The sequence below is a fragment of the Lucilia cuprina genome, chromosome 2 (genome assembly GCF_022045245.1).
Source record: "Lucilia cuprina isolate Lc7/37 chromosome 2, ASM2204524v1, whole genome shotgun sequence".
Classification (NCBI taxonomy): domain Eukaryota; kingdom Metazoa; phylum Arthropoda; class Insecta; order Diptera; family Calliphoridae; genus Lucilia; species Lucilia cuprina.
Window position 1 is genome coordinate 9687778 of NC_060950.1, and position 26683 is coordinate 9714460.

At 29.4% G+C, this 26683-nt stretch overlaps 2 protein-coding genes and 1 long non-coding RNA gene across 10 annotated transcripts in view; 2 read left to right on the plus strand and 1 right to left on the minus strand.

Annotated features, from left to right (window-relative positions):
- Nucleotides 1-25933, minus strand: part of LOC111681082 (piezo-type mechanosensitive ion channel component) — a 63656-nt gene extending 37723 nt beyond the window's left edge. For 3 of the 7 annotated variants that reach the window (XM_046945295.1, XM_046945294.1, XM_023442803.2), the window contains exons 1-9: nucleotides 25885-25933; nucleotides 6894-7207; nucleotides 6446-6716; nucleotides 5648-5919; nucleotides 5453-5579; nucleotides 4651-4770; nucleotides 4410-4572; nucleotides 3893-4036; nucleotides 1885-1947 (exon numbers count right to left, since the gene is read on the minus strand). In XM_046945295.1, coding sequence (XP_046801251.1) covers nucleotides 1885-1947; nucleotides 3893-4036; nucleotides 4410-4572; nucleotides 4651-4770; nucleotides 5453-5579; nucleotides 5648-5919; nucleotides 6446-6716; nucleotides 6894-6957 — 1224 coding nt within the window. In that variant the 5' untranslated portion in view covers nucleotides 6958-7207; nucleotides 25885-25933. The remainder of the gene's footprint in view (nucleotides 1-1884; nucleotides 1948-3892; nucleotides 4037-4409; nucleotides 4573-4650; nucleotides 4771-5452; nucleotides 5580-5647; nucleotides 5920-6445; nucleotides 6717-6893; nucleotides 7208-25884) is intronic. The other 4 variants (XM_023442801.2, XM_023442800.2, XM_023442802.2 and 1 more) reach the window with 2 other exon arrangements.
- On the plus strand, nucleotides 1959-5792 carry LOC124418584. 2 transcript variants are annotated; one of them, XR_006940083.1, is made up of 3 exons: nucleotides 1959-2199; nucleotides 5429-5581; nucleotides 5650-5792. It is a non-coding gene; the product is annotated as an uncharacterized LOC124418584 (long non-coding RNA). The 2 variants fall into 2 exon arrangements; XR_006940084.1 differs by having other exon boundaries at nucleotides 1959-2127.
- LOC111681089 lies at nucleotides 22220-26069 on the plus strand. The gene is made up of 3 exons (XM_023442809.2): nucleotides 22220-22829; nucleotides 22905-23541; nucleotides 25201-26069. The coding sequence occupies exons 1-3, from the start codon at nucleotides 22278-22280 to the stop codon at nucleotides 25827-25829; spliced, it is 1818 nt and encodes a 605-aa protein (XP_023298577.2). The 5' UTR covers nucleotides 22220-22277; the 3' UTR covers nucleotides 25830-26069.
- The last annotated feature ends 614 nt before the right edge of the window (nucleotides 26070-26683 follow it).

A 26683-nucleotide genomic window follows, 5' to 3' on the forward strand; every position in this document is an offset into this window, starting at 1 on the left:
TAACTGTAGATTATTTAAACTTACTAACTAAATTGGTTAGTTAGTAAGTTTAAAAGGAGGATGTATATACATCAAATCTGAAGAAATACACCTGCTGTGCACTCCTTGACCAGTAGGCTTCTATAGTTGAAACGAAAAGTCGACTTTTTGACTTTTGCATTTTATTAAAAGTCGACTTTTCGACTTTTTGCATTTAATTAAAGGCGATTTTTCGACTTTTTTCGAATTTTTCCGACTTTTTTTGACTTTTCGATTTTTTCGACTTTTTTTTGACTATTTTCGACTTTTTCCGACTTTTCGATTTTTTTCAACATTTCGACTTTTTTTGGCTTTTCGACTATTTTCGACCTTTTCCGACTTTTCGACTTTTTTCGAATTTTTCCGACTTTTCGATTTTTTCGACTATTTTCGACTTTTCGACTATTTTCGAGTTATTCCAACAATTTTAGAGTTTTTGACTCTTTTTCTCAAAATTTTTGTCCTGGGGTCAATATTTGGCGAGCTGGATCAAAGGATAAAAAGGTCTTTTTTGGGATTTTCATATTTCTTCCAAAGAAATTTTGAACGGAAAGCACTGAGTTCAACCCCAGTCTGTGTCGACTTTTTATTTTCTTTTTATAAATATTCTATAAATAACTCTACTAAAGCTACGTTTCCGCATACACCGTAATCGGCACCGAAAACGAAATTCCATATATTTGCACCGAAGAAAAGTTCGTTTCACAAATCGGCAACGAAATGTTAGTGAATTCCGACTTTTTACGACTTTTCGACTATTTTTCGACTTTTCAACTATTTTTGACTTTCCGACATTTCTAGTTTTTCGACTTTTCTAGTTTTTTCGACTTTTTTAGTTTTTTTCGACTTTTCTAGTTTTTTCGACTATTTTCCACTTTTTCCGACTTTTTTCTACTTCTAGACTTTTTCGACTTTTCGAATATTTTCGACTTTTCGAATACTTTCGACTTTTCGAATATTTTCGACTTTTCGACCATTTCCGACTTTTCGACTTCTTCCGGCTTTCCGACTTTTCGACTTTTTTCGACTTTTATTTACAAAGTCGACTTTTTTCATAGACGATAGTCGAGTTATCGACCTTTTTGGAACAAAATAGTCGACTTCGACTTTTTTCGACAAAAAGTCGATTGTTCGATTATTCGAAAGTCGATTTATAGAACCCTATCAACTAGTGTCTCAGATGGGAATCGAACCCATCACCTCCTGTCTACCAGACTAGAACACTAACCTACCGAAGGTCACTTGATTAATATAATGCCTTGACTATAGATCAGTCTATAGGCTTGACCACCCTGAAGTCTTGACTTTAGATCGGTCTTAAGTAATGAACCTAGAGCAGTCTATAGTCTTCACTAAAACGTTATTGAAGAACTACCTAATATCTATTTTTAAAAAATATTTATTTAACTTGGAAATGGTGTAAATTAAAAACTATAAACTCTTAAATTATGGTAGTAGTAGTAGCAGTTATTGTTGTTAGTTTTATAACATAGAACACAGTTAGGAATGATAAGCTTAAGTGTTATTATTAGTAAATACTAAATACAACAATAGTAGTAGTAATAGTTTAAATACAAATAAATACGAGTATTATTAACTAAAGGGACGGGACAAACTATTTTCATAATTCATTTTAATGAATTTTATATAATTATTTTTTTTATAATCATCAACTACTACTGCAACAACTAATTAGAATACTTTGGGTGTACTTTAGTAGTGATACTAGTATAATAATTTAGACAACCCACAACCGATGATAAAAAACTATATATATTAAAGACATTATTAAACTATACTAGTACACAAAGTAGTGGGTGGGTGGAGAGTAGCAGAAGAAGAAGAAGAGTTAGTTAAATTACGTACAGGCGTCGTTTCAGTCGGTTCAGTTATAATTTGAGGACGTTGTTGTTCACGGCGCAATGTTACCTAAAGCGGGAAGTAAAAAAAGAGCAACATACAATATATAAAAATAAAATTAAAACATAAAATAAAAATTAATAGGAAAATTATAAATTTAAAAGAAAAAACGGGAGGTTGTTAAAAAAAATAAAGTAATTTTTATCTTATATACTATTTATAAACAACATCCTTGCTTTAAAGAAGAAGGTCTGCCACCAGTTTCAAATCTTCATAATATTTAAACAGCTGATTTTTCAACTGTTTGCTTACTATCAACATGTGATTATCCTTAATATTAAAATGGTTGTGGGGAGAAAAGTATTGAGATTGTGTAAAAAAAAAACTAAAAAATCAAAAATTTTCCTTTGAAGGTTGGATTTGCAAAAAAATAAGCATTTAATTTTAGTAAAAAAAAATACCATTATATTTTATCATCATTTGAAAAAAAGCACCCAGATAATGTTAGTTTTTGTGTTTACAAGTTTTTTTGAGGTTAGATTTATACATTCATATTTTGTTTTTTTAATTGTCTTTGGTATTAAAAGTTTTGTTTTTTTTTATTTATAAGAAAAACACAAAGTTTAAATCAATAATTTTTAGTAGTTAGATAGTATAAATTAAATTACTTCTATTTAGTTAGTAATTCCTTTACATTTGCCGTTATTTTTTGTGATGTTAATCACATAGTTTAAGATACCCTTTATAATAATAATAATTATGGATTCTTTAAAAATGCTGTTTTTTAAATTGTTTATGTCCTCAATCTGATAAGAAGTTTGAATTTTACAGTATTCGTAACAAAAAAACTTATATAAAATTATATATTTAATAGCATAATAACATTCCCTTTTATAAATAATAAAGCAATCTGTTATCAAGTAAATCGCCTACTTGACTGTCCTTAAACTTCGGACCTTTCCTTGTTATGTACATAATTAAAAACCATAGAAATTTTAGATTTATATGTAAATATTTTAGAAAATAAAATATTTTTGTTGATGAATTAGGCCTTAAATCTTTAAGTACATACTTACAGTTCTAGTTCAGTTTTAGTTCAGTTCTAGTTCAGTTATATTTCACTTCTAGTTCAGTTCTAGTTCAGTTCTAGCTCAGTTCTAGTTCAGTTCTAGTTCAGTTCTAGTTCAGATCTAGTTCAGTTCTAGTTCAGTTCTAGTTCAGTTCTAGTTCAGTTCTAGTTCAGTTCTAGTTCAGTTCTAGTTCAGTTCTAGTTCAGTTCTAGTTCAGTTCTAGTTCAGTTCTAGTTCAGTTCTAGTTCAGTTCTAGTTCAGTTCTAGTTCAGTTCTAGTTCAGTTCTAGTTCAGTTCTAGTTCAGTTCTAGTTTATTTCTAGTTCAGTTCTAGGGTATATACACCAACTTTTTAGACAAATAAAACTTAGGACGGGTTATTCCGATAATGATAAATGTAGATTTATTGCTTAAACCTAGTTTAATCTATGTTAATGTTTTTCAGCAATCAGTAACGAGTTTTATTGGCCAATTAAACCTTAGTTATAAGTGAGAAAATATAATACTATCAAAGTTAACTGACCTGATGCATAACGGAAAAACACAATCATCGTTTAAAGTCCACCTAATTTTTTTGCGAGCTAATCTAACAGCAAGTTAAGCTTAGTTTAACCGCCCTTAGAAAGGCGAAACCTAACACAAACGAAAGACTCGAAGTAATAACTTTAACGTTAAGTGTTATTTTTATGAAAAATCGAATGAATTCAATTTGAATTCAATTTTACTTTAAAGTGCATTTCAATTTTTAATTTTTAAATATAAAACATGCTTTAAGGTAAATCTCATTGTCGCAATTATTAATAAACTTATTTATTTAATGCAAAAATATTTTACCAAAAATAAAACCTATTAAGAAATTATAAAAAAAAATTGTTTTGATTGCAAAAATCAAGAAAAGAAACCAAAAAAAAAAAAAAAAAAAACTTAAAACAAAGTAAATCTTACATTCAAACGTTGGGATTTACTCCTACTACCATCCTTTTTACTACTACGTGATGTCTGTGTGATCAGCGATATTTGTCGTTGTATCTTATGGGTACTACTATTATCAACTTCATGACCAAAAGCAGTGGCTGGTTTAGCAATGATCTGTTATTTGTTTGTTTTAAATGTGAATTTTTATTGTTTTTTTTTAAGGATTTTATAAGGATAAAAATTAAATTGTATTTAGTTTTTTTGTTTTTTTTTAAGTCAGTGTTTTTGAGGAAATTTAAAGGAAGCCAGCAGTTTAAGCAGCATTTAAAAATAAGAAAATATATAAAAAAACAAATGTTTGTTGTTTTAGTGTTAGTTTTAGGTTTAGTTGTTAAGTTTTCTATAAAAAAAGGATTATTGTAAAAATATTTGTTGTTTTTTAGTTATTTAAACCATTTCTAAACACCAGTGTTAGGTTTATTTTTATTATTAAATAAAAGTGTCAAGAGGTTAGTTAATAATTAGTATGTATATATAACCCACTTACCCTGGCCTTAATGAGATTCTTGGTGGTCAATGCTAATGCATAATAGGTAAAGAATAAAACTATAGGATTAAGAAATGAATCAGCTTTGAATTGTGTATCATAAACTATAATTCTGATATCGTTGGCACACGTTGAAGTTATAAGAGGCTCTAAACCAATTAATCTAGAAATAATAATAAAATTTATAATAAAAAAAGTAATTAACTTAAACTTAATTAAACTTTTATATGTTATAACTAACCTTGCCGTTAAACTTGTTTTATCTAAATGGTCTTGCATCCAAGGCGTTTGATAGGCCACAATACAAATGGTATGGGCCACAATCACCACCATTACTAAACGTAACAAAATGGCAAATTTCCTACAAAAACAACAACAATAAAATGTTAAATTTCCTTTGTTTTTTATACCCTTCACCTTTGTGAGAAGGATATATATAAGTTTGTCATTCCGTTTGTAATTTCTATAATTTTCCGACCCTATAAAGTATATATATTCTGGATCCTTATAGATAGCGGTGTCGATTAAGACATGTCCGTCTGTCTGTCTGTCTGTCTGTCCGTCTGTTGAAATCAGTTTTTAGAGGACCCCAGATATCGGCGAGATTCGAATCTTCAATAATTCTATTAGACATGCTTTCGAGAAGTTCGCTATTTAAAATCAGCAAAATCGGTCGGTAAATAACGGAGATATGAGCAAAAATCCAAGACAACCTCTAAAAATTTCATCAAAAAATGTCATATTTTTTTCATGCTTTGTTAAAAAAGCAACAACAACACTGTATATTAGAAAAAGATGTACACGTGTGTGTAGATGTATTTGGTTTTATTCAGCTTCGTTTAGCGTTGTTGTTGTTCTTTTTGTTTAGCTTTTGATGTATTAATAATGTAGTCGGGAAAAAATTTAAAACTTATAAAAGATGTTTAAAATACACTATGGTGAAGGGTATATAAGATTCGGCACAGCCGAATATAGCACTCTTAATTGTTTTTATATAAATTGATTATTTTTATTTTTAGGACATTTGTGTTTATCTAACTTACCTTTGCAATGTTTGGAAAGTTGCCCAATATGATCCTGATAGTAGAAATATTAAAAAATAAAAACCACCTGGTACACTTGGTCTTAGGACAGCCGAAAAGAATAATGTAGCCAAACAGAATAAGGGCGCTGTAATTTTATTAATTTAATTGTTTACATTAATATAGTTCAGTTTTTTTTTCTTCTTTTAAACTTACAGATCTTAATAAGACCATCAAAATTTGGCTTATCATTGTCTTCTTGTGTTTTTCGCCCTAAATCTGTATTGATTTTGACAGCTGTTAACTCGCCGCCAGCAGTTGCGCTACCACTAGCTTCCAGTGTTTCTTCGATATCAGCTGCATCAACATTGCCATTTTCAACTAAAAGTTCTACTTTTTGGGAGATTTTTTTCGTCACCAAATAGACAACCAAAGAAGTAATGAATACCACAACTTCGGGTATTAGCCATTCGATAATAGCAAGCACTCTAAAAAAATATGAAAGCATATAAATATTAAATACAAACAAAAGGAAAATATTAAATGATTTCTTATATTTTCCAAATGAGAAAATAACGAAAATCTGTGATCACTCTTATATTTCACCAAAAATCGATTTTTATATGAGGAACCTAAAATCTTCTGTAGTTTCTTAAATAACGCTCCAAATGAGAAAATAACGAAAATCTGTGATCACTTTTATATTCCACGAAAAATCGATATTTATATGAGGAACCTAAAATCGGCTGTAGTTTCTTAAATAACGCTCCAAATGAGAAAATACCGAAAATCTGTGATCACTCTTATATTCCACCAAAAATCTATTTTTATATGAAAACCTAAAATCTGCTGTAGTTTCTTAAATAACGCTCCAAATGAGAAAATAACAAAAATCTGTAATCACTCTTAAATCCCACCAAAAATCGATTTTTATATGAGGAACCTAAAATCGGCTGTAGTTTCTTAAATAACGCTCCAAATGAGAAAATAACGATTTAATAGATAGAAACTTACTTTAGATGTTTAAATCCAATAAAACCGACATGTCTCAGCAGACGTTCAATGACAGTGCATGTGCCAAAACTGTCACCAATGTCGAGGGCTAATATCGATACCTGTAGACCAATGTGACATAGTAGTAGAATTGTACTTAATGCTATTAAAATTATAAAATACGGCGTAACAGATGTTTTGAAATTCTTTTTTGTAGCCACTGGTACAAATGGTGAAATGAAAAACATCAACAGGTACACAAATGATATACCAACGGGACGATATAGTGCAGCTAAAATAGAATCGAAATAATAAACAATAAATAAATACCATAATTTGTTTGTAATTAAAAATACAACAACAATACAATAAATAAATGTTCCATCCACTAACATGCATAAAAGAATTACTGTTAATGGTAATGTTATTTTTAGAATTGACGGTTTGTTGAAAATAATAAAAAACTTACCCAATACCAAGATAATTGGTAGGACAACACGTTGTAGTGTAAGGCAGGCGTAACTGAATGCCATTGTATTGGAGTTACTATTGTGGTTTGTGTGGGTGTATATATAGGAGAAAATGGAAGAGATTACTCGTTGTAATTATTTGACAGGATTTACTGCTGTATTAATTACAAAGTAAGCTGCCTAATATTCAGCAGTCATTCTAGCAAATAACAGCAGCAGCAGCAACAGTTGAGAACCAAAAATTAAACATAGTTTCGATTTTTGCTGCTTTGGTTCTTGTATTTTTTTTTTTGCTAAGTACAGAAAACACGATCTAAAAAGATGTACAAAAAAAGTTAATGATTAAAATTTGGTTAATATGTAATTTTAATTGAAATACAATACATACAACTAAATTTAATTTTGTAAATTATTAGAATCAAAATAGAAAAAAAACTAAAACTGAGCTAGAACTGAACTAGAACTGAACTAGAACTGAACTAGAACTGAACTAGAACTGAACTAGAAGACCCATGAAAGGGTACTTTTTGGTACTTTTTCATTCTTCAAAAGGTACTTTTTGAAATTTCTATAATATTGAACCTAGAAACATGTTATTAAGTTCGTATATCCCAGTTAAGTGAGAACCAGTAAAAGGGGACTTCTTGGTACTTTTTCTTTCTTCAAAAGGTACTTTTTACAATTTCTACAATACTGAACTTAGGAACTTGTAATTAAGTTTGTATGGCCCAAATTAACTGAGGACCCATAGATGGGGACTTTTTGGTACTTTTTCGTTCTTCAAAAGGTACAAAAGGCTTTAAACACATCATGGTGAAGGGTATATAAGATTCGGCACAGCCGAATATAGAACTCTTACTTGTTTTACCTAAATATTGTTCTCATTCACTGTAGAATTGTTATTTTTTCGCTAAATCGTGATGTACGAAAGGCGTGCCTAAGTACAGAGAAAACATTCTTCATTTTTATGTACAATTTTAAGGTTATTGTCTGGTGTTAGATATTGTTCATTTTTTAGCTATGAACGCCTGAGATGGAAAAATTAGGATTTTCTTATGTAATAATAAAATTTATTTTCTAATCCTAAAAATATAAAAAATGTTAAGTAACAAGTATAAAAAAAACTAAAAACACAAAATGCTTAGAAAAATTCTAAAAGTTTACTTTTAACTTCTCCATACCTGATCTAGGATATGTTATTACACTATTAATATTCAAGTTTCATTTGACAAGAACTATCCCTGTTCATGATGGCATGAAGGTATAACGTCTCGTGCATTATATTTTCTAAAAAAGCCTTAGAAAGAAGTGTAATCATTGTAATTGTTGACTTAAGTATAATTAAAAGTGTGTCAATGTTCTGTTTCCTGCAAATTAGTTACAACAACAGCAGCAGCAACTTAATAACATTAAAAGATAATTATTAAATTGGAATTTATTTTTACAAAAGGATCTTTGTGTCAACAGTGGCAACGTAGAAGAGAAAATTGCTACATACATACATACAAACATACATATATACATACAAATGTAGTATATGCTAAATATGACAAGATAAACAAAGTGCCATAGTTGGCTGGATAAAATTTAATTATATAAACAAAATGAAATTTTTAATATAATTACATTTTAAATAAGCATGCCAGAAGAATGTTCATGTAGTATTCTTTTAGTCGCCATAAATTTATAAATGCATGTCACAAAGTAATTTTGAATTTTATTTTAAAGCAAAATTATCATTTTAACAATTCATGTAAGAGTTTTTGATTCAACAATTCCTTTTTAAAGAATGATGAGTACATATCAGGGAGCGGTTTAAAACGAAAAATAAAACACTATTTATCTTTCAAAAACAGCTAAGTTAAAGGGAAATCTGTTACATGTATGATCTGTAATTTTCAGGTAGGGTCTCACATGTTATTTAATATAATCTAGAAATGGTAATTATATTTATGTATGTATATATGTATGCATAATTTTATATTTTTGTTTAGTCAATATTACATTATTCATTGTAGGTGAGAATGTTATAGTTGAATTTCAGTCAGTTCCAGTACAATTCTAGCTCTAGTTCAGTTCTAGTTCAGTTCTAGTTCTAGTTTAGATCTAGTTCAGTTCTCGTTCAGTTCTAGTTCAGTTCTAGTTCAGTTCTAGTTCTAGTTCAGTTCTAGTTCAGTTCTAGTTCAGTTCTAGTTCAGCTCTAGTTCAGTTCTAGTTCAGTTCTAATTCAGCTCTAGTTCAGTTCTAGTTCAGTCCTAGTTCAGTTCTAGTTCAGTTCTAGTTCAATTCTAGTTCAGTTCTAGTTCAGTTCTAGTTCAGTTCTAGTTCAGTTCTAGTTCAGCCACTTCTTTTTAATACAGACCTAGTAAAAACTCCGAAAAAATTGTAATTATACAAACACTTACTCTTCAATGACAACCACATATTATCTGCATTACTTTTATAGTGGCAGATACGAAAGCTTGTCGTTGTTCTATAGTTGTGGTGTTATAAGTACGATTGCAAACTAACAAATAAGAGGCACAGGTTTGTATTCTATTACAAAGTTTTGGTACTTACTTATTTAAGTAGTTATTTGTAGTCGAGTATTGAATGTCATTACCGTGTTAAAGTTTTTTGCATGTTTCTTACATATACTAGTTCAAAAGTAAAACATTAGATACAAATTAAGATTTTTGTAATTTCGATAGAAAAACATTTCATATAATTTGACCGATTTTAGAAATTTTTTGGATTATTTCGAAAGAAAGTTTTCGAGTCCGATAGATTAGTGGTTAGTATTCCAGACTGGTAGAGCGGAGGTAGTGCGTACGGTTTCCACTCGAGACATTGTCCAAAGTGCGCACTAACTAATTAATGAACTAGAAAATTTTAAAATATTGGCTCTGGTGTGTTGATAACACCAACATTATTTATACCCTTAATAATATACACACTGTAATTGAAAAATATGATTGAATTGTTCGTGTCAAGGTACATGTGTATCCTGTGGTTAAAGCGCCGCATTAAGCAATCATCAATACTTACACATGCTATTCATCTCATAAAAATAAAATGAAAATATATTAATTGATGAATTGTGATGATGTTGTCATTGTATGTGTGTTTATGTGCATTTATTGAATTTATCTTGTAATAATATTTATTAAATAACATTTACAGAGAACAAAAATCAAATAATGGTCTATAAGACATATGTATACATATACATACATAGCATATATATTTATATGCATTGTATGGAGAAAAATAAGGTATGATGTACTCATCAACTGTCAACTGTATATAGTTGACACAAATTTCTCCCTGGGTACTTAATCCGTTTTAATATATTGTTGAAATTCATGAGAGACAAAAATGATCGGAAATATAATAAAAAAATTACTATTAAAAAGTATTACATATAAAAATAAAATAAATGTTATGTAACTATTTTTGATTTTCCATTTCAAACAGTTACCAGGCACATTTTGATCCTTTACATTTAGCGAAAATTAAAGTGTTGAATTAAACACAAAGTGGAAGTGATGAAATGACCTAAAAAGTAATAATACTTACATACATTACTTTGTATATTATTCTTAAGTACTTTTAAAATGACTTAAGTACATATAAACAGTTATGTAAGTATTTATTTTATTTTGTTTCTCACTTACAACTAACTATTTGAATACGAACCTGGGCCTCATGTTCCTTAATTCACGATTAAATAAATGGCAAAAATTTAAATAAAGTAGAGCTCGATTTTAAAAGTTGAGTCACTTGACACGAATTTGCCCATAAATAAAAAAATTTAAATAAACATTTTGTAAATAAAAATTAAGTACTTTTTCTAGACTTTAATAATTTCTCATTATCGCATCAGAAAACAAAAAAAATCCAACATAAATCATATGCTCTTGGACATTTTTTTCTTCTCAAATTTACCTAAAATTTCTTTGATGTTATGAATAAATTTTATTGCTTCTTAGTGTTTAGGTTGGTGTTTTTTTTTAATTTTCCTTTTTTCTGGAAAAAGGTAAAATATTAAGAAAAACATAATATGTTTTTATTATATCAAACTTTTTTATGTTTTTTAGGATTTTCTTTTTTTATTTATTATTTTTTTTTTTAGTTTATTGCTGTTATTAGTGGCTGGGCTCTTAATAAATTAATATTTTGCTCAAGGCATTGCTTCGTTTTTTGATTTTCGTTGCTTTTGTTGGAAGGGGTTAATATTTGTTTTTTATTTCAAACTTTTGTCTTATTGTTGGATTTGTTTTTTGAAAAAAATTTAAAATTCAAGGTCAGTTAAACGGTTTTTATAATATTAAAAATATTTATAAATTAAAAGATAATAGAGAAGAAAGCAATCAAGATGTGTGAAAACTTTTGAAACTAATTTAACTAATTTTAATGTATTTTAAGCTACCGAATATGTTATCTATTACCTTTCATTTTCGCGCAAAATGGCATCGAATAGTTTGTTCATATATTACCAAAATTTTATATAATTCTAAATAAATATTTACGTTCAAGGGTTAATTTTGATTTTGTTTTCGATGTCATCTTGAATATGGGACTTTGTTTAATTATTTTTCTAAGTTTCATTCAAATCGGTTGAAAACAAAAAAATATTTTACTATGGTTTCAAAAACTTTTTCCAATATTACTAAGCTTCTACTTTCTAATTCATAAGGCCTCTTGCCTCTAATTACTTATAAGCGTTTTCGGTAAGTACTTGCTCCAATGACATCACCATATACAAATAATGACTTAAAATGCTATTTTGTAAGTGAGTATTAGCATTTCAATCCCTTACATGGTAATGAAAGTTTTTGCTAAATCCTACATCTTGTTTTCAACAGACAGACGCTAGTTTTTACAATATTCCACATCCCCTCAAACTAAGATTAAACAATGGCATTCTATTTCTGTCCTTCTGTCTGCTAATATGTTAAAAAACAATTTTTGAATACCCCAGATATCTCAAAAATTGTCCTGCCGAAGAGTATGTAAGATTCGCCACTTATTTTCTTTTGCAGAAATGCGGAAATTAACTTTTAACAATTTTTGTTTTCCATTAAACGTTTATAACAAAAAAAGCTTGAAATTATTAACTCTAATGTAAACACTCTACAATTTCCTTTAAAAAAGGGTAAAATAGCCTTAAACACTTTTAAATATTTGATTAATAAGCAATGATATTTAATAAAAGAAAGAACTGTATTTTTTTTCATCTTTTTTCAATTTTGTTATTATTTTGCCATTAAAATTCTCTTCAAAAAATGTTATAAATTATTCAAGTAAATACTTATGTATGTTTTTTTTATAGAAAAATTTGTATAAATTGAATGTCACTTGTTAAATTTGTTTAACATCAAGGCGAATATACAAATGGTTTGTAAAAAATATGAAAAAATTGTTAAGAGGTCTTATTTTATGTTTTCAAAAGAAAAACCTACGCATTTTATCTATATGGTCTAGTGGTGCGTGTCTGAAAATGATCATGAATTTTTTATTTGGTTAGAAACACACTAAAACTTCTTGGCATGTACCTATTATTATTATAATTTCTTTTTATTTTCAACCTTACACCACCCACTAGGATTTTGTCAGCATGTTTTTTTATCTTCTTGTCATGTTTTCAAATCAAGCTAATATGTACATTCCATTTTTATGAAAAGTATTTGTCGACCTAATAACACAACAGCGTCAGGAGCAGGGAAACAACACCAATTTTTTTTCTGTTGACTAGAAAATTATTATAACCTTCAGATATATATGTAATACAATTCATTATTATTATAAACAAATTAAAAAAAAAACTTTGTAGGCGAAAATATTTACAATTGTAAATTTTTGCATTCTAACGATTATTTATTTTTGTATATGTATAATAATTTGTATATGTATGTAGTAAATCGGTGTTTTGTTGATAAAAAGCTTAATATAGGGGATAGGGTTCAGTAAAAATGTTAATTTACATACACTGAAAAAAAATATTAACTGAACTAGAACTGAACTAGAACTGAACTAGAACTGAACTAGAACTGAACTAGAACTGAACTAGAACTGAACTAGAACTGAACTAGAATTGAACTAGAACAGAATTAAAACTCTACTAAAACTAACCTAGAACTGAAGTTAAAGTAGAACTTAACTTGAACTAAATAAGAATTACTAATTAAATATAAATTATAAATGCAATCATTTCTAATTATCTTTTTATATAACTACAACGTACATTTTAACTAATTATTAAATACTTTTAGTGATTTAAATAGCAAAATAATTGAAAACGTACAAAGAAGTTCAAGGACGACTGTTGCCAAAAACATAAAAAAATTACTGTATTTTTGTTCATATACCCTTAACCCGTTTAATTTTTCTATTACAGTTTCTTGAAGAAAATCACTGACTGAAAAAAAACAATTTACGAGTAAAATACACAATGAAAGTGTTAAGAAAAGAAAAAAGAAAAATTAATGTAAAAAAATAAAAAGTTAAAAAACGAAATGTGTAAAATAGTAGTAGAAAAATGTAAAAAGCTTTTTTTGTTGACTATCCCATTTCTATAACTTAAACAGTCGGAAAGTACTTAAACACTTATAAAATGCAGTGATGTTAGAGTATTATTTCACTGAAGTATAATTATTTAGATTTCAGTTTGATAAATGGGGACGTAATTACATTCAGTAGGCGTGTCACGACACTAAATTGTTCGTATATCAATATTTTTGCTTAAGAATTATTAATTGATGCCTATTTGATTTTAAAATGTATATTTAATAATTAAGATTGAATACTCAAACATATCTGTCACATTGTAGAATAAAAACAAGTAGGAAAGTCTGGCCGACTATATAATACCCTACACCATGAGTATATTTTTTTAAAATTTTTATTTTTTTTAAAGAAACTTTTACGTTGAATATTACCATAATTCCAAAATACTTAAACAATTTATTGATAAAAAAACTAAAATTTCTAAATGAGGCTTTATATAGGTCAAATATGGGCCGATCATCGGTAAATTTGGGAAAGGATATATTTTTAAATAACAGTTAGTTTTTTTGAGTTTCATTGCGATACAAATGGTTACAAGTCAATTTTAGACGTTTAAGACATTTTTTGAAGGGGGGTTTGTATGGGGGCTAGGGTCAAATAAGGGCCGATCCTTACGAAAATCTCCAGTGTCATTTATACTTATATAGAACTTATTTGTGTTCCAAATCGGGAGGTACGGTTGTATGGGGGCTAGGTGAAATAATGGACCGATTTCAACCATTTTCAATAGGCTTCGTCCATGTGCCAAAAAACATGCTTGGTCCAAATTTCATCAAATAATCTTGAAAATTGCGGCCTGTACCTTGCGCACAATGTTTACATGGACAGCCAGCCAGCCGAACAGACGGACGGACGGACATGTCTTAATCGACTCAAAAATTATCAAATTATCTTGAAAATTGCGGCCTGTACCTTGCGCACAATGTTTACATGGACAGCCAGCCAGCCGGACAGACGGACGGACGGACTGACGGACTGACGGACGGACATGTCTTAATCGACTCAAAAAATGATTCTGAATCGATCGGTATACTTTAAGGTGGGTATTGGACCAATATTTTTGTATATTACAAACATCAGCACAAACGTATAATACCCTCCCCACTATAGTGGTGTAGGGTATAACAAACACTCATGTGTGTTACTCATGTACGCTTCTCTTCGCACACAAAAGAAAAACCGTAAACGTAGTAAATTAGGCGTGTTGTGCATTTCATTGTTGCTTTAAATATTGCACAATTTGTTGCAAATACTCATGGGGGCTTTCATGTTTTTTTACACGGATATTCACCGCCATTGCATTGTATAGGTAGGTACTCTACTGTGAATACATCGTCAGTCAGTCATTAATTCAAAAGGCAGATAACAGTGATGCCTACGTTTTAAAAGACCAAGTCTAATCTAAGTAGAATTTGGTAATGTATTTGTTGCATAAAGTTGCATCAGAACTGCTCGCTAAAATGTTTGGAGGTAATATTTTTAAATTAAATTTAGTTTGTCACATTTTCATTTCAAATTGGATAATATTTATAAAGTTGAACTTTGATCCGCCAGAATTTTATAACGTCTTGCCCGATTTTGTAAAATGTTAACAACATATTTAGCAAATCGTAGTCTCTAAATACCAAAAAGGTATAATTTAAATTTTATATACATAAGTCCTTCCACATTTACCAACACTTTTTCTCTAATTTCTATTAATCCTTCCAATAACTATGTGTTGCTTTCATCATCACAAAATCAAAAAAAAAATGTTTTCTGAATGAAAATAAAGGTTAAAACGTTAAATGGAAAATGTTGACAATTTCAATTGTTGCTAACAATTTAGCACACCAGGCTCAACACAAAAATCAACATAAAATTGCAATCGGTTTGTCAGACAAGCAACCACCCACACACCCAGTCAGCCAAGCAGTCACATGGAAATATATACAAATTTTGAATTCTTTTCACTTTTTTTGTTCAGTTTTAATTCACTGAATCTAATGGCTGCGACGCGGCAACATTATGTGGCACCATAAAAGAAATTGTGTATAAAACACTGTATTTTACAAATATATATTTTTTTCTTTTTGATTATCTCGCAATTACATGAAAACTTAGGAATGTTGAAATAACGTTTGTATTTTTAGTAAGTAATAAACATGAAAATTTTGTTAGTTTTAATGTCATGACATTGATATAAAATAATTGTATTAGGAATATTTTAACAAATATACATTTTTGTTAATTATACCTAAGAAGTTGGAAGATTCATTATATATATTAAATTTTTATATTTGGAATCGAACATGGAATTAAGCAAGAACTAAACCACACTGCATTAAAAAAACTAGAACTGAATTAGAACTGAACTAGAAATGAACTAGAACTGAACTAGAACTGAACTAGAACTGAACTAGAACTGAACTAGAACAGAACTAGAACTGAACTAGAACTGAACTAGAACTGAGCTAGTGGTGTAATGTTGCCATACTTTTAGCTAAAGAAATTAAAATATATAACGGCATTTTTTGTTTTAAATGTCCATTTTTTGAAAATGTGCTCCGCTACCACCAGTCAAACATAAATTAAAACAAAATTTAGATTGCAATAATATGGAAGAATATCATGTGAATACTTTTCCTTTCCTATAGACTAGACTATAGACTAGACTATAGACTAGACTATAGACTAGACTATAGACTACACTATAGACTAGACTATAGACTAGACTATAGACTAGACTATAGACTAGACTATAGACTAGACTAGACTATAGACTAGACTATAGACTAGACTATAGACTAGACTACAGACTAGACTATAGACTAGACTATAGACTAGACTATAGACTAGACTATAGACTAGACTATAGACTAGACTATAGACTAGACTATAGACTAGACTATAGACTAGACTATAGACTAGACTATAGACTAGACTATAGACTAGACTATAGACTAGACTATAGACTAGACTATAGACTAGACTATAGGAGACTATAGACTAGACTATAGACTAGACTATAGACTAGACTATAGACTAGACTATAGACTAGACTATAGACTAGACTATAGACTAGACTATAGACTAGACTATAGACTAGACTATAGACTAGACTATAGACTAGACTATAGACTAGACTAGACTATAGACTAGACTATAGACTAGACTAAGACTATAGACTAGACTTACTATAGACTAGACTAGACTATAGATAGATATAGACTAGACTATAGACTAGACTATAGACTAGACTATAGACTAGACTATAGACTAGACTATAGACTAGACTATAGACTAGACTATAGACTAGACTATAGACTAGACTATAGACTAGACTATAGACTAGACTATAGACTAGACTATAGACTAGACTATAGACTAGACTATAGACTAGACTATAGACTAGACTATAGACTAGACTATAGACTAGACTATAGACTAGACTATAGACTAGACTATAGACTAGACTATAGACTAGACTATAGACTAGACTATAGACTAGACTATAGACTAGACTATAGACTAGACTATAGACTAGACTATAGACTAGACTATAGACTAGACTATAGACTAGACTATAGACTAGACTATAGACTAGACTATAGACTAGACTATAGACTAGACTATAGACTAGACTATAGACTAGACTATAGACTAGACTATAGACTAGACTATAGACTAGACTATAGACTAGACTATAGACTAGACTATAGACTAGACTATAGACTAGACTATAGACTAGACTATAGACTAGACTATAGACTAGACTATAGACTAGACTAGTTTTTTTCAACTTTAACCTCCTTAAAGAAATCGGAAATATTTACTATTCTTGCCAACATCTATTTTTGTATCATAAACAATTTAATTTTGGTTTCTTTTTCATTCATGTATTTACACTTCATGTTTTCTATGAATGTATGTATGTATATTGCATTATTTCATTAAAAAATTTGTTTTGTTTTTCTTTATTTTTTTAGTATAAATTTAATTTAAACTAAAATAGCAAAAAATGACGTAATTTTCGTTCCCAAACCAAAGCAAACTAAATAAAACGTTTGCTTTTTTTGTGAATACAAAAATTATTACGATGTATTAGACAATGAAAACTAATAGTAAGCAATTAACAAAATAGTTCTCATAAGGGTTTGTGGAATGGGGTTTAAATATTGCTTTTTGTCAATTTAAAAGAAAAACTTTTAATAAAGAAAGAAAAACTAACATGTTTGTTCGTACGTCAGATTCACCAAATCTTGTAAAAAAACGCTTCAAAGCTCGATCCTTTCAAACTGTCATTTGAAACTGATCAACAGGGGAAAAAGAAAAGTTGAAATTAGTCTAGTGTGTGATCATTAATTGTACAAACCAACCTACGATAACTGTCGTTTAATCGATTCTTAGATAATCGATTACTATACACTTAAAATACAAATAACAAATTTTTGATATTTGCAGAATAATATTTATCGTTAAACATAAAACAAATACTAAGAGTTTGTTTGGTTGTATTTCTTTCGTATAATAAAGGTAATTCCCTGATTTTTAAACGTAAATGTATTTTTATTATGAAAACTTTTAATATATACTCTCATAAACAGTGTTGCCGATTATAATCAAATTTGGTTGGTAAATATTTTTCCTACAAATAAATATACATAATAATACAGTAATAAGTTTTTTTTTATTTAACATTAAAAAATATATATAAAAGCAAACAGCATTTATATGCAAAAAATAATAACCAATTTTAAAATAACCAAAATGGCAACACAGCTCATAAAATATATGAGTTAAACAAAAGAACCTCTCAAATCAGGGATGGTAAATGAAATTTTTAAATTGTACAAAAAACAGCATTTTAAAGTGTACTTTTGTTGAATCCCATTGTATAAAATCTATATATATATTTTTTTTTTTTTTTGACAAACGTATATCAATAAACAAGTAATATTTCTATATTCGGCTGTGCCGAATCTTATATACCCTTCACCAAGTATGTTTTAAAAACAGTTTTAATTTATTTTGTATCTCTGCACACGTGTCACACATAACATACACACAAACAATTATAAACTGTAGCAGAAAGAAATATTAACCGTTGTACTGTAATACCACCGTCAAACTGTATTACCACCCTCAAACAAATATGAGCTGTATTACCAACATATTACTGCTTTATCTCCTTGTTCTTGTTATACCCGCTTACCTTCGTGAGAACAGAACAGCATCCAAACATACAAAAAATACACAGCTGAATAAAACCAAATACATCTCCACACGCACATGTACATCTTTTTCCAATTCACAGTGTTGTTGTTGCTTTTTTAACAAAGCATGAAAAAAATGTGGCTTTTTTGATGAAATTTTCAGAGGTTGTCTCGGATTTTTGCTCATATCTCAGTTATTTATAGACAGATTTTGCTGATTTTAAATAGCGATCTTCTCGAAAGCATGTCTAACTAAATTATTGAAGATTCGGATCTCGCCGATATCTGGGGACGTCTAAAAACTGATTTCAACAGACAGACAGACGGACATGGCTTAATCGACTCCGCTATCTATAAGGATCCAGAATATATATATAGACTTTATAGGGTCGGGAAATTATATTATAGAAATTACAAACGGAATGTCAAACTTATATATACCCTTCTCACGAAGGTGAAGGATATAAAAACAAAAGAAAAAGAAGACTTCTTCATTAGTCAATGTACAATGTAGCATTGACAAGACAATAGGCTATTCTATAGCCTATACGTTAGACTAAAAACTTTTAAATTAGTCCGAAGTGCTAATTAATAGAATAGTCCTTAGAAATTCTTTAAAAGTCTAGTTAAAACTATTCAAAAGCTATAGATTAGTCATTAGACTAATCCTCTGTCTATCTGTGGCAGAAATACAAGCCGAGACGGCTCATGTCGCGCCGCCGCCGACTTCTTACGGCTCAAAAGCTAAGCCGACTTAAACGTAGCCGCTGATAAAGATTGAACCCACTATAAATATCTATTTTCTGCAGAAAAAACTTATATACAGAATTTTTTCATTGTAAGGTCAATTTCTGAAGAAATAGTTAAATTTAGCCAACAATTTAGCAACCGTCCGTATTTTTTATAATAAGCCGCCTCCTCCGACCATTTGGCATCGGCTTGTATCTCTGCTCGAATTGAAAATCTAATCGAATAGTCTATAAACTAGTCTTTTAGATTAATTCAAAGAATAGAAATACTTTAAACGTCTAGTTAAAAGTATTCAAAAGCTATATAAATCGACTTTCGAATAATCGAACAATCGACTTTTTGTCGAAAAAAGTCGAAAAGTCGAAGTCGACTATTTTGTTCCAAAAAAGTCGATAACTATCGTCTATGAAAAAAGTCGAAAAGTCGACTTTGTAAATAAAAGTCGAAAAGTCGAAAAGTCGGAAAGAGTCGAAAAAAGTCGAAAAGTGGAAAAAAGTCGAAAAGTCGTAAAAAGTCGGCAAAAGTCGAAAAAAATCGGAAAAAGTCGAAAATATTCGGAAAAAGTCGAAAATAGTCGAAAAAAGTCGGAAAAAGTCGAAAATAGAAAGAAGTCGAAAAAACTCATAAAATTGCAACAAATAGAAAAAATATAAATAAAATTTTTTTATTAATAATAATAAATAATAATAGTAATAATAATAATAATAATAATAATAATAATAATAATATAATGTTAAATGGCAACATTATAAATTTACGCTTCTGGCTTCGGAAAAAGTCGAAAATAGTCGGAAAAAGTGGAAAAGTCGAAAAAAGCCGGAAAAAGTCGAAAAAAGCCGGAAAAAGTCGAAAATAGTCGAAAAGTCGAAAAGTCGGAAAAAGTCGAAAAGTCGACTATTTATAAAATATTAAAAGTGTGAAAAAAGTCGAGAAGTCGAAAAATCGACTTTTAACTAAATGCAAAAAGTCGAAAAGTCGACTTTTCATAAAATGCAAAAAGTCGAAAGTCGAAAAGTCTACTTTTCGTTTCAACTATAGAACCCTACTATAGATTAGTCTTTAGACTGGTCAATAAAAAGGACAATTAAGTCAATAGAATGATTCTCCTACTAATCACTAGACTAGTGTAGTCATCTATAAACTAGACAATATAGTAGTTTATAGTAGTCTCGAGACAAATTTAGAGAATAAAAAAAGCTATCGGAAAAAAACTGATCCTAATAAGTACTCTCTATATGAAAGTTGTTTGGTTGTAATCTTTTCCATGATTATTTACAATATTAGAGAATATAAATAAGAATTCTTTACCGTTCTCTACAATATTTTATTAAAAATTTCTACTTTTAAAGATCGAATTATACTACCAAAATACAATTGCAGCAATTTTGCCAACCCTGTCTCTAATGTATGACTAATAGAGAAAATTATATGAATAGTATACTCTCAATCAGTGTTGGCATGTTTGCATAAATTCTTCCAGATTTACAGATCTTTTTTTTAGATGTTAGTCTCCAACTATATATTCTTTCATGCACAAGTTTTACAAAATCGAGACAACATTTGATTTTAGACTTTTTTATAACTCCCCCCCCCAAACACTTCCCCCCGGAAAGCAACGGTATGACCAAGAATGCCATAACGCTACTCGGGTGAAGAACGAAGCTTAAAAGGCATTACAGCGGTCAGTGGTAACACGAGCTTCGAGGGAAAAGTATCAGGAGAAAATAAGAGTGGAAGCGCTTATTCCAGCGCTTCTTCCGCTGGAATAAGCGAATGCATGACAATGATCCGCCATGAAAATTCTTCGAATATTTCCCATAGGGAAAACACAGTAGACGGACGGCCAAATCACCAAGTAGAGGAGCATCTATTCGAACTTGGTGTGCGATACACATGGAATTCCATTTTATTTTATATTATGTGTCTTTTTTTTAAGTTCTGGTAACACTGACATAATGTTTGATAACAAAATATCAAAAAACAAAACAAGTAGGAAAGTATAGTCGGGCATGGCCGACCATATAATACCCCACATTATGAGTTTATTTTTAAAATTTTTACTTTTTATAAAGAAACTTTTATGTTAAATATTATTCCAAAATATTTAAGCAATTTATTGATAAAAAAAACCAAAATTTCTAAATGAGGCTTTATATAGGTCAAATATGGGCCTATACTCGGGAAATTTGGGAAAAGGATATATTTTTAAATAACAGTTAGTTTTGTTGAGTTTCATTGCGATACAAATGGTTACAAGTCAATTTTAGACGTTTAAGACATTTTTTGAAGGGGGGTTTGTATGGGGGCTAGGGTCAAATAAGGGCCAATCCTTACGAAAATCTGCAGTGTCATTTATACTTATATAAAACTTATTTGTACCAATTTTTAGAGAGATAATAGAATATTTGACGTACATAAAAAGTTCAAATCGGGGGGTATGGTTGTATGGGGGCTAGGTGAAATAATGGACCGATTTCAACCACTTTCAATATACTTCGTGCCTGTGCCAAAAAACAATGCTTGGTCCAAATTTCAGCAAATTATCTTGAAAATTGCGGCCTGTACCTTGCGCACAAGGTTTACATGGACAGCCAGCCAGACGGACGGACAAAACTCAAAGCTCAAAAAATGATTCTGAATCGATCGGTATACTTTAAGGTGGGTGTTGGACCAATATTTTTGTATGTTACAAACATCAGCACAAACGTAAAATACCCTCCCCCACTATAGTGGTGTAGGGTATAAAAATGGGATATTTTCCGCTGTATTGTACAACAACAGCACCGAGTAAGAGAGAAACTGTATTATGTATATAAATGCGTAATATTTCGATAACAACTTAGTCAGTATTGAGAATTTAAAAATAAAACATTCATAATAATAATAATAATGGAAAATAATGAGTTTTTACAAAATAATGCAAAAGTTGAAATTGAACCGAAACAAAATTTTCATTTTCGCTATGAAAGGGATATTAATCAGGGAAAAACACACGGTATTTTGAACGGTCAAAACGAAGATTATCCAAAACTTAAACTTCTTTTACCGGAAAATGGTGCTAAAGATGAGTGGGGTAATCAACGTGATTTTTATGTACTTTGTTCATTGCATTGTAATGACAATAATAAACCACTTTCGCCGCATCTTCTAATGATAAAGGGCAAAACAGCTGTTAATTATCGATTTATATTTGAAAAAATGGAAACATCTGAACACAATACTGCGGAGCGATTTTGGAAATTAAAAGATTATGTTATAGTACGTTTACAAAACAAACAATATAAAAAATCGTTAGAAAATAAACAAAGTGAATTTGCAGAATTGGGTTTACCATTTGATTTCAAACGCCTATTAGGACCGTTGAAGCTAGACGATCGTAATGTACAAGATAGTGGAAAATTAAAAGACGATCCTAGTATACAAGATAGTGGAAAATTAAATGTATGTTATAAAACAAGTGAAATATATTTTGTTTTATAATTTTGTTTAATATTTTTTTTTTATTTATTTCAACAGGTCTGTCTGGGCTTTACGATCTTCGAAAAAGACTTTTACAATAACACCTATTCTCTATACAGGGATCCAATATATACGTGCAACATTTATCATGGTGATGATTTGAAAATCAAAAAATTATGCAACATCAAAGGCAGTATACGTGGAGGTACTGAAATAACAATTTTAATCAGATTTGAATCAAATTTGCCCCTTAATGTTTTAATCAAGAAAATCAAAAAAAACACCAATGAAACCGAATGGTTTCGAGAAGTGCAAATACATGAAGAACAAAAATTTCAAAAAGCAGCCATTACATTTAATTTACCCAGCTACGATGGACCTCATTCAGACAAAGAAGTCGAAATTGAAGTTTATATGTGTGTTGTGGTTCGAGATACCACTTATAAAAGTGATAGTGTCAAGTTTTATTACATAAATGAAAACTCATATAAACGTCGAATAGATGAAGATCAATGTAATGTGGAATATAACGGTAAGAAGAAAAAAAGTAGTGATGTATCAAATGATAGCGCAGATTTGCCATCAGCTGTACATGTTCCAGTGAAAAATGTATGCAGTAACAGTGAGAAAATTAAATCTCAAATTGATTTGATTTTCAGTAAGGCAGAGGATGGTATTTATTATAAAAATATGGGTAAGTATATTAACAAGTAATAGTGCTTCATACGGCTGTGTCGAATCTTATATACCCTTCACGACGGTGTGTTAAAAAACAGTCAGTACCAAAAAGTCCTTCTTTTACATAACTTACTACGGGCTCAACATGCTTTATTTCATGTTTCTACATTCAATATTATGGAAAATTCAAAAGAGTAACTTTTTAAAAACGAAAACTATCCAAAAGTTCACTACATACTCAATTTCATGTTCCTAGGTTCAATATTATATAAAATTCAAAAAGTACCTTTTAAAAAAACAAAAAAAAGTACCAAAAAGTACACTTTTTCCAGTTCTCACCTAATTCCGACTCTACATACTTAATTTCATGTTTCTAGGTTTAATATTATAAAAAATTCAAAAAGTACTTTTGCAGAATGCAAAAATTACCAAAAATACCCTTTGATGTGTTCTCGTCTCATCCAGTCTCTTCATACTTAATTTTATGTTTCTAAGTTCATTATTATAAAAAAACTCAGAAAGTACCTTTTGAAAAACGAAAAAGTACTAAAAAGTTCCCATTTTTATGGGTTCTCATCTAATTCCGAATCTATATACTTAATTTTTTGTTCCTAGGCTCAATATTATAGAATATTCAAAAAGTACCTTTTGAAAAACGGAAAAAGTACCAAAAAGTTTGCTGTTATAGATTCTTACCTAATTCAGACTCTACGCACTTAAAGGGCCTTCAGACGATCACACTTTACGTACAAGTCTAATGAAAAAGTAAAATTTGGTATAAAAGAATAAAAAAGTGAGATGAAAACAGCTGTTTTACTTTTTTTATATGTGTTTACATAAAAATACATCCCTGATCTAATGCGACCTGCTGGTTTTTTTGAATCATTTCAAAAAATGAAGACTGTCAAATTTTCCATCTGCATTCTCTCTCAATGTGTGATGGTTTCATTACATATTGCGTTCCAAACAATTGTACTCTTCTACACAAAATGTTGACAGATCATATTACTTGTGTGATCGTGTAAAGTCGGCTTTAATTTCATATTTCTAGGTTCAATATTATAGAAAATTCAAAACGTACCTTTTTTTAAAAAAAAGTAGCAAAAAGTTTCCTTTTATGGCTTCTAACTTTAGCCAGGCTCCACATACTTAATTTCATGACTCTAGCCAATAACAACACACTAGTGCTGCTCTCGCTCTGCTACTCTTGCTCTGGTGCTCTCGCTCTGCATTGTTTTTATAAACAAGAGTACAGTAACAAAATTTACCGTATTATTATGTATTTTGTTTTTGTTTTTTGCAATTTCTGTTTGAGAATGAATAAGAAATCAAAATTTTTGATAAAATATTCAGAGATTGTTTCGGATTTATGCTTATATTTTCGTCATTTATTGAGCGATTTTGCTGATTATAAATAGCGATCTTCTCGAAAGCATGTCTAACAGAATTATTGAAGATTCGAATCTCGCCGATATCTGGGTTCCTCTAAAAACTGATTTTAACAAACATACAGACAGACGGATATTGCTTAATCGACTACGCTATCTATAAGGATCCAAAATATATATACTTTATAGGGCCGAAAAATTATAGAAATTACAAACGGAATGACAAACTCACGAAGGTGAAGGGTATAACAACTGTTTAACATCTCTAAATATAATTTTCATTTCAGATTACGTATTTTACGATGCTTTAGAAAATAGAGACACTCTAATACATCTCTATACAAAGGCTAATGAAACGAAGCAGCAAAATCTAATTGTCGATTTCCGTAATAGAGATCAAGAAAATCTCTTACACTGGGCTTGTAAAATGGATTATAGCAAAAGTATACGTCCCCTTATTGGACTGGGATGTCACATAAATCAGCAAAATATGTGGGGAAGAACGCCATTACATATTGCTCTAACTGAACGACGTGACGCTTGCATTTCGGAAATTCAATTGATATTTAAAAACTATTTACAATATTCGGAGAATGTAAAGAAGGATTTGATAAACATGTTAAAAACCTACAATCATAACGGCTATACAGTGTTACATGAAGCTGTACTTAATCGTTATTACGAATTATTCGAAATTATGCTGATATTTATGACGGAACATAATTTAAATATTTTAGATTATGAAGTATTGGGAAGTGGTGATTCTATTGCCCATTTAGCGGCTAAGAATAATACACTTATGGATATAGACTCTATAATCATGAAATATATACCAAATTATATGTCGGTTAAAAATTATGCTGGCATAATGGTAAAGGATTTAAATGAAATGTTTTCTGAAAAATTATCTATATAATTGCATTAAATTGGAATTTCTTATCTTAACATTAAAGTTATTTAAAAAATCTTACCGTTTCCCAAATTGTTTCCGCAACAACGCCTTTACTATCTACAATGAAAAAGAGCAGAGAAAAATATATGTAAATAAAATAGTAACATACTTTTGGGGATTAACTTTAATCAATAAACATTATTGCATACTTTTTATATATATATATAATTAATCTTAATAAATAATAAGTATTCCATATCTAAATGATTTTAAATTATTGTTTTTTTTTTGTACAAAATTCACATTAATTCTTTTGTATTAAAAATTCAGTAAATATTTTTTTTTATTTTTTAATTTACCAAAAGAGGAAATCTGTAAAAAAAACACAATTATTCGTTAACCACTTCTCGATTGAAAAAATATTAAACTTGGCATAAAAGCAAAAACTTTAGCAAATTCAATATTGTTTTTTTTAGGTCAAAGCATTTTAGTCTAGGGTAAATTGTAATTAATAAAAAAAAATATTTGAATTCTTGGGAAATCAAACACAAGCCATTGAAATTTTCTACATGAAATGAAAACTATACAAACAATTTTTTTTGAATAATATTTGTGTTTTTTTATGATTGTACTTCACTTGAGAAAATCATACAAAAGTAATATAAATTAATGTGTACACATTAGACTGGTCCTACAAAAAAATAACATTGTTCTAGTTGAGTTCTAGTTCAGTTTGAGTTAAGTTCTAGTTCAGTTCCAGTTCAGTTTTGATTCAGTTCTAGTTTAATTCTAGTTCAGTTCTAGTTCAGTTCTAGTTCAGTTCTAGTTCAGTTCTAGTTCAGTTCTAGTTCAGTTCTAGTTCAGTTCTAGTTCAGTTC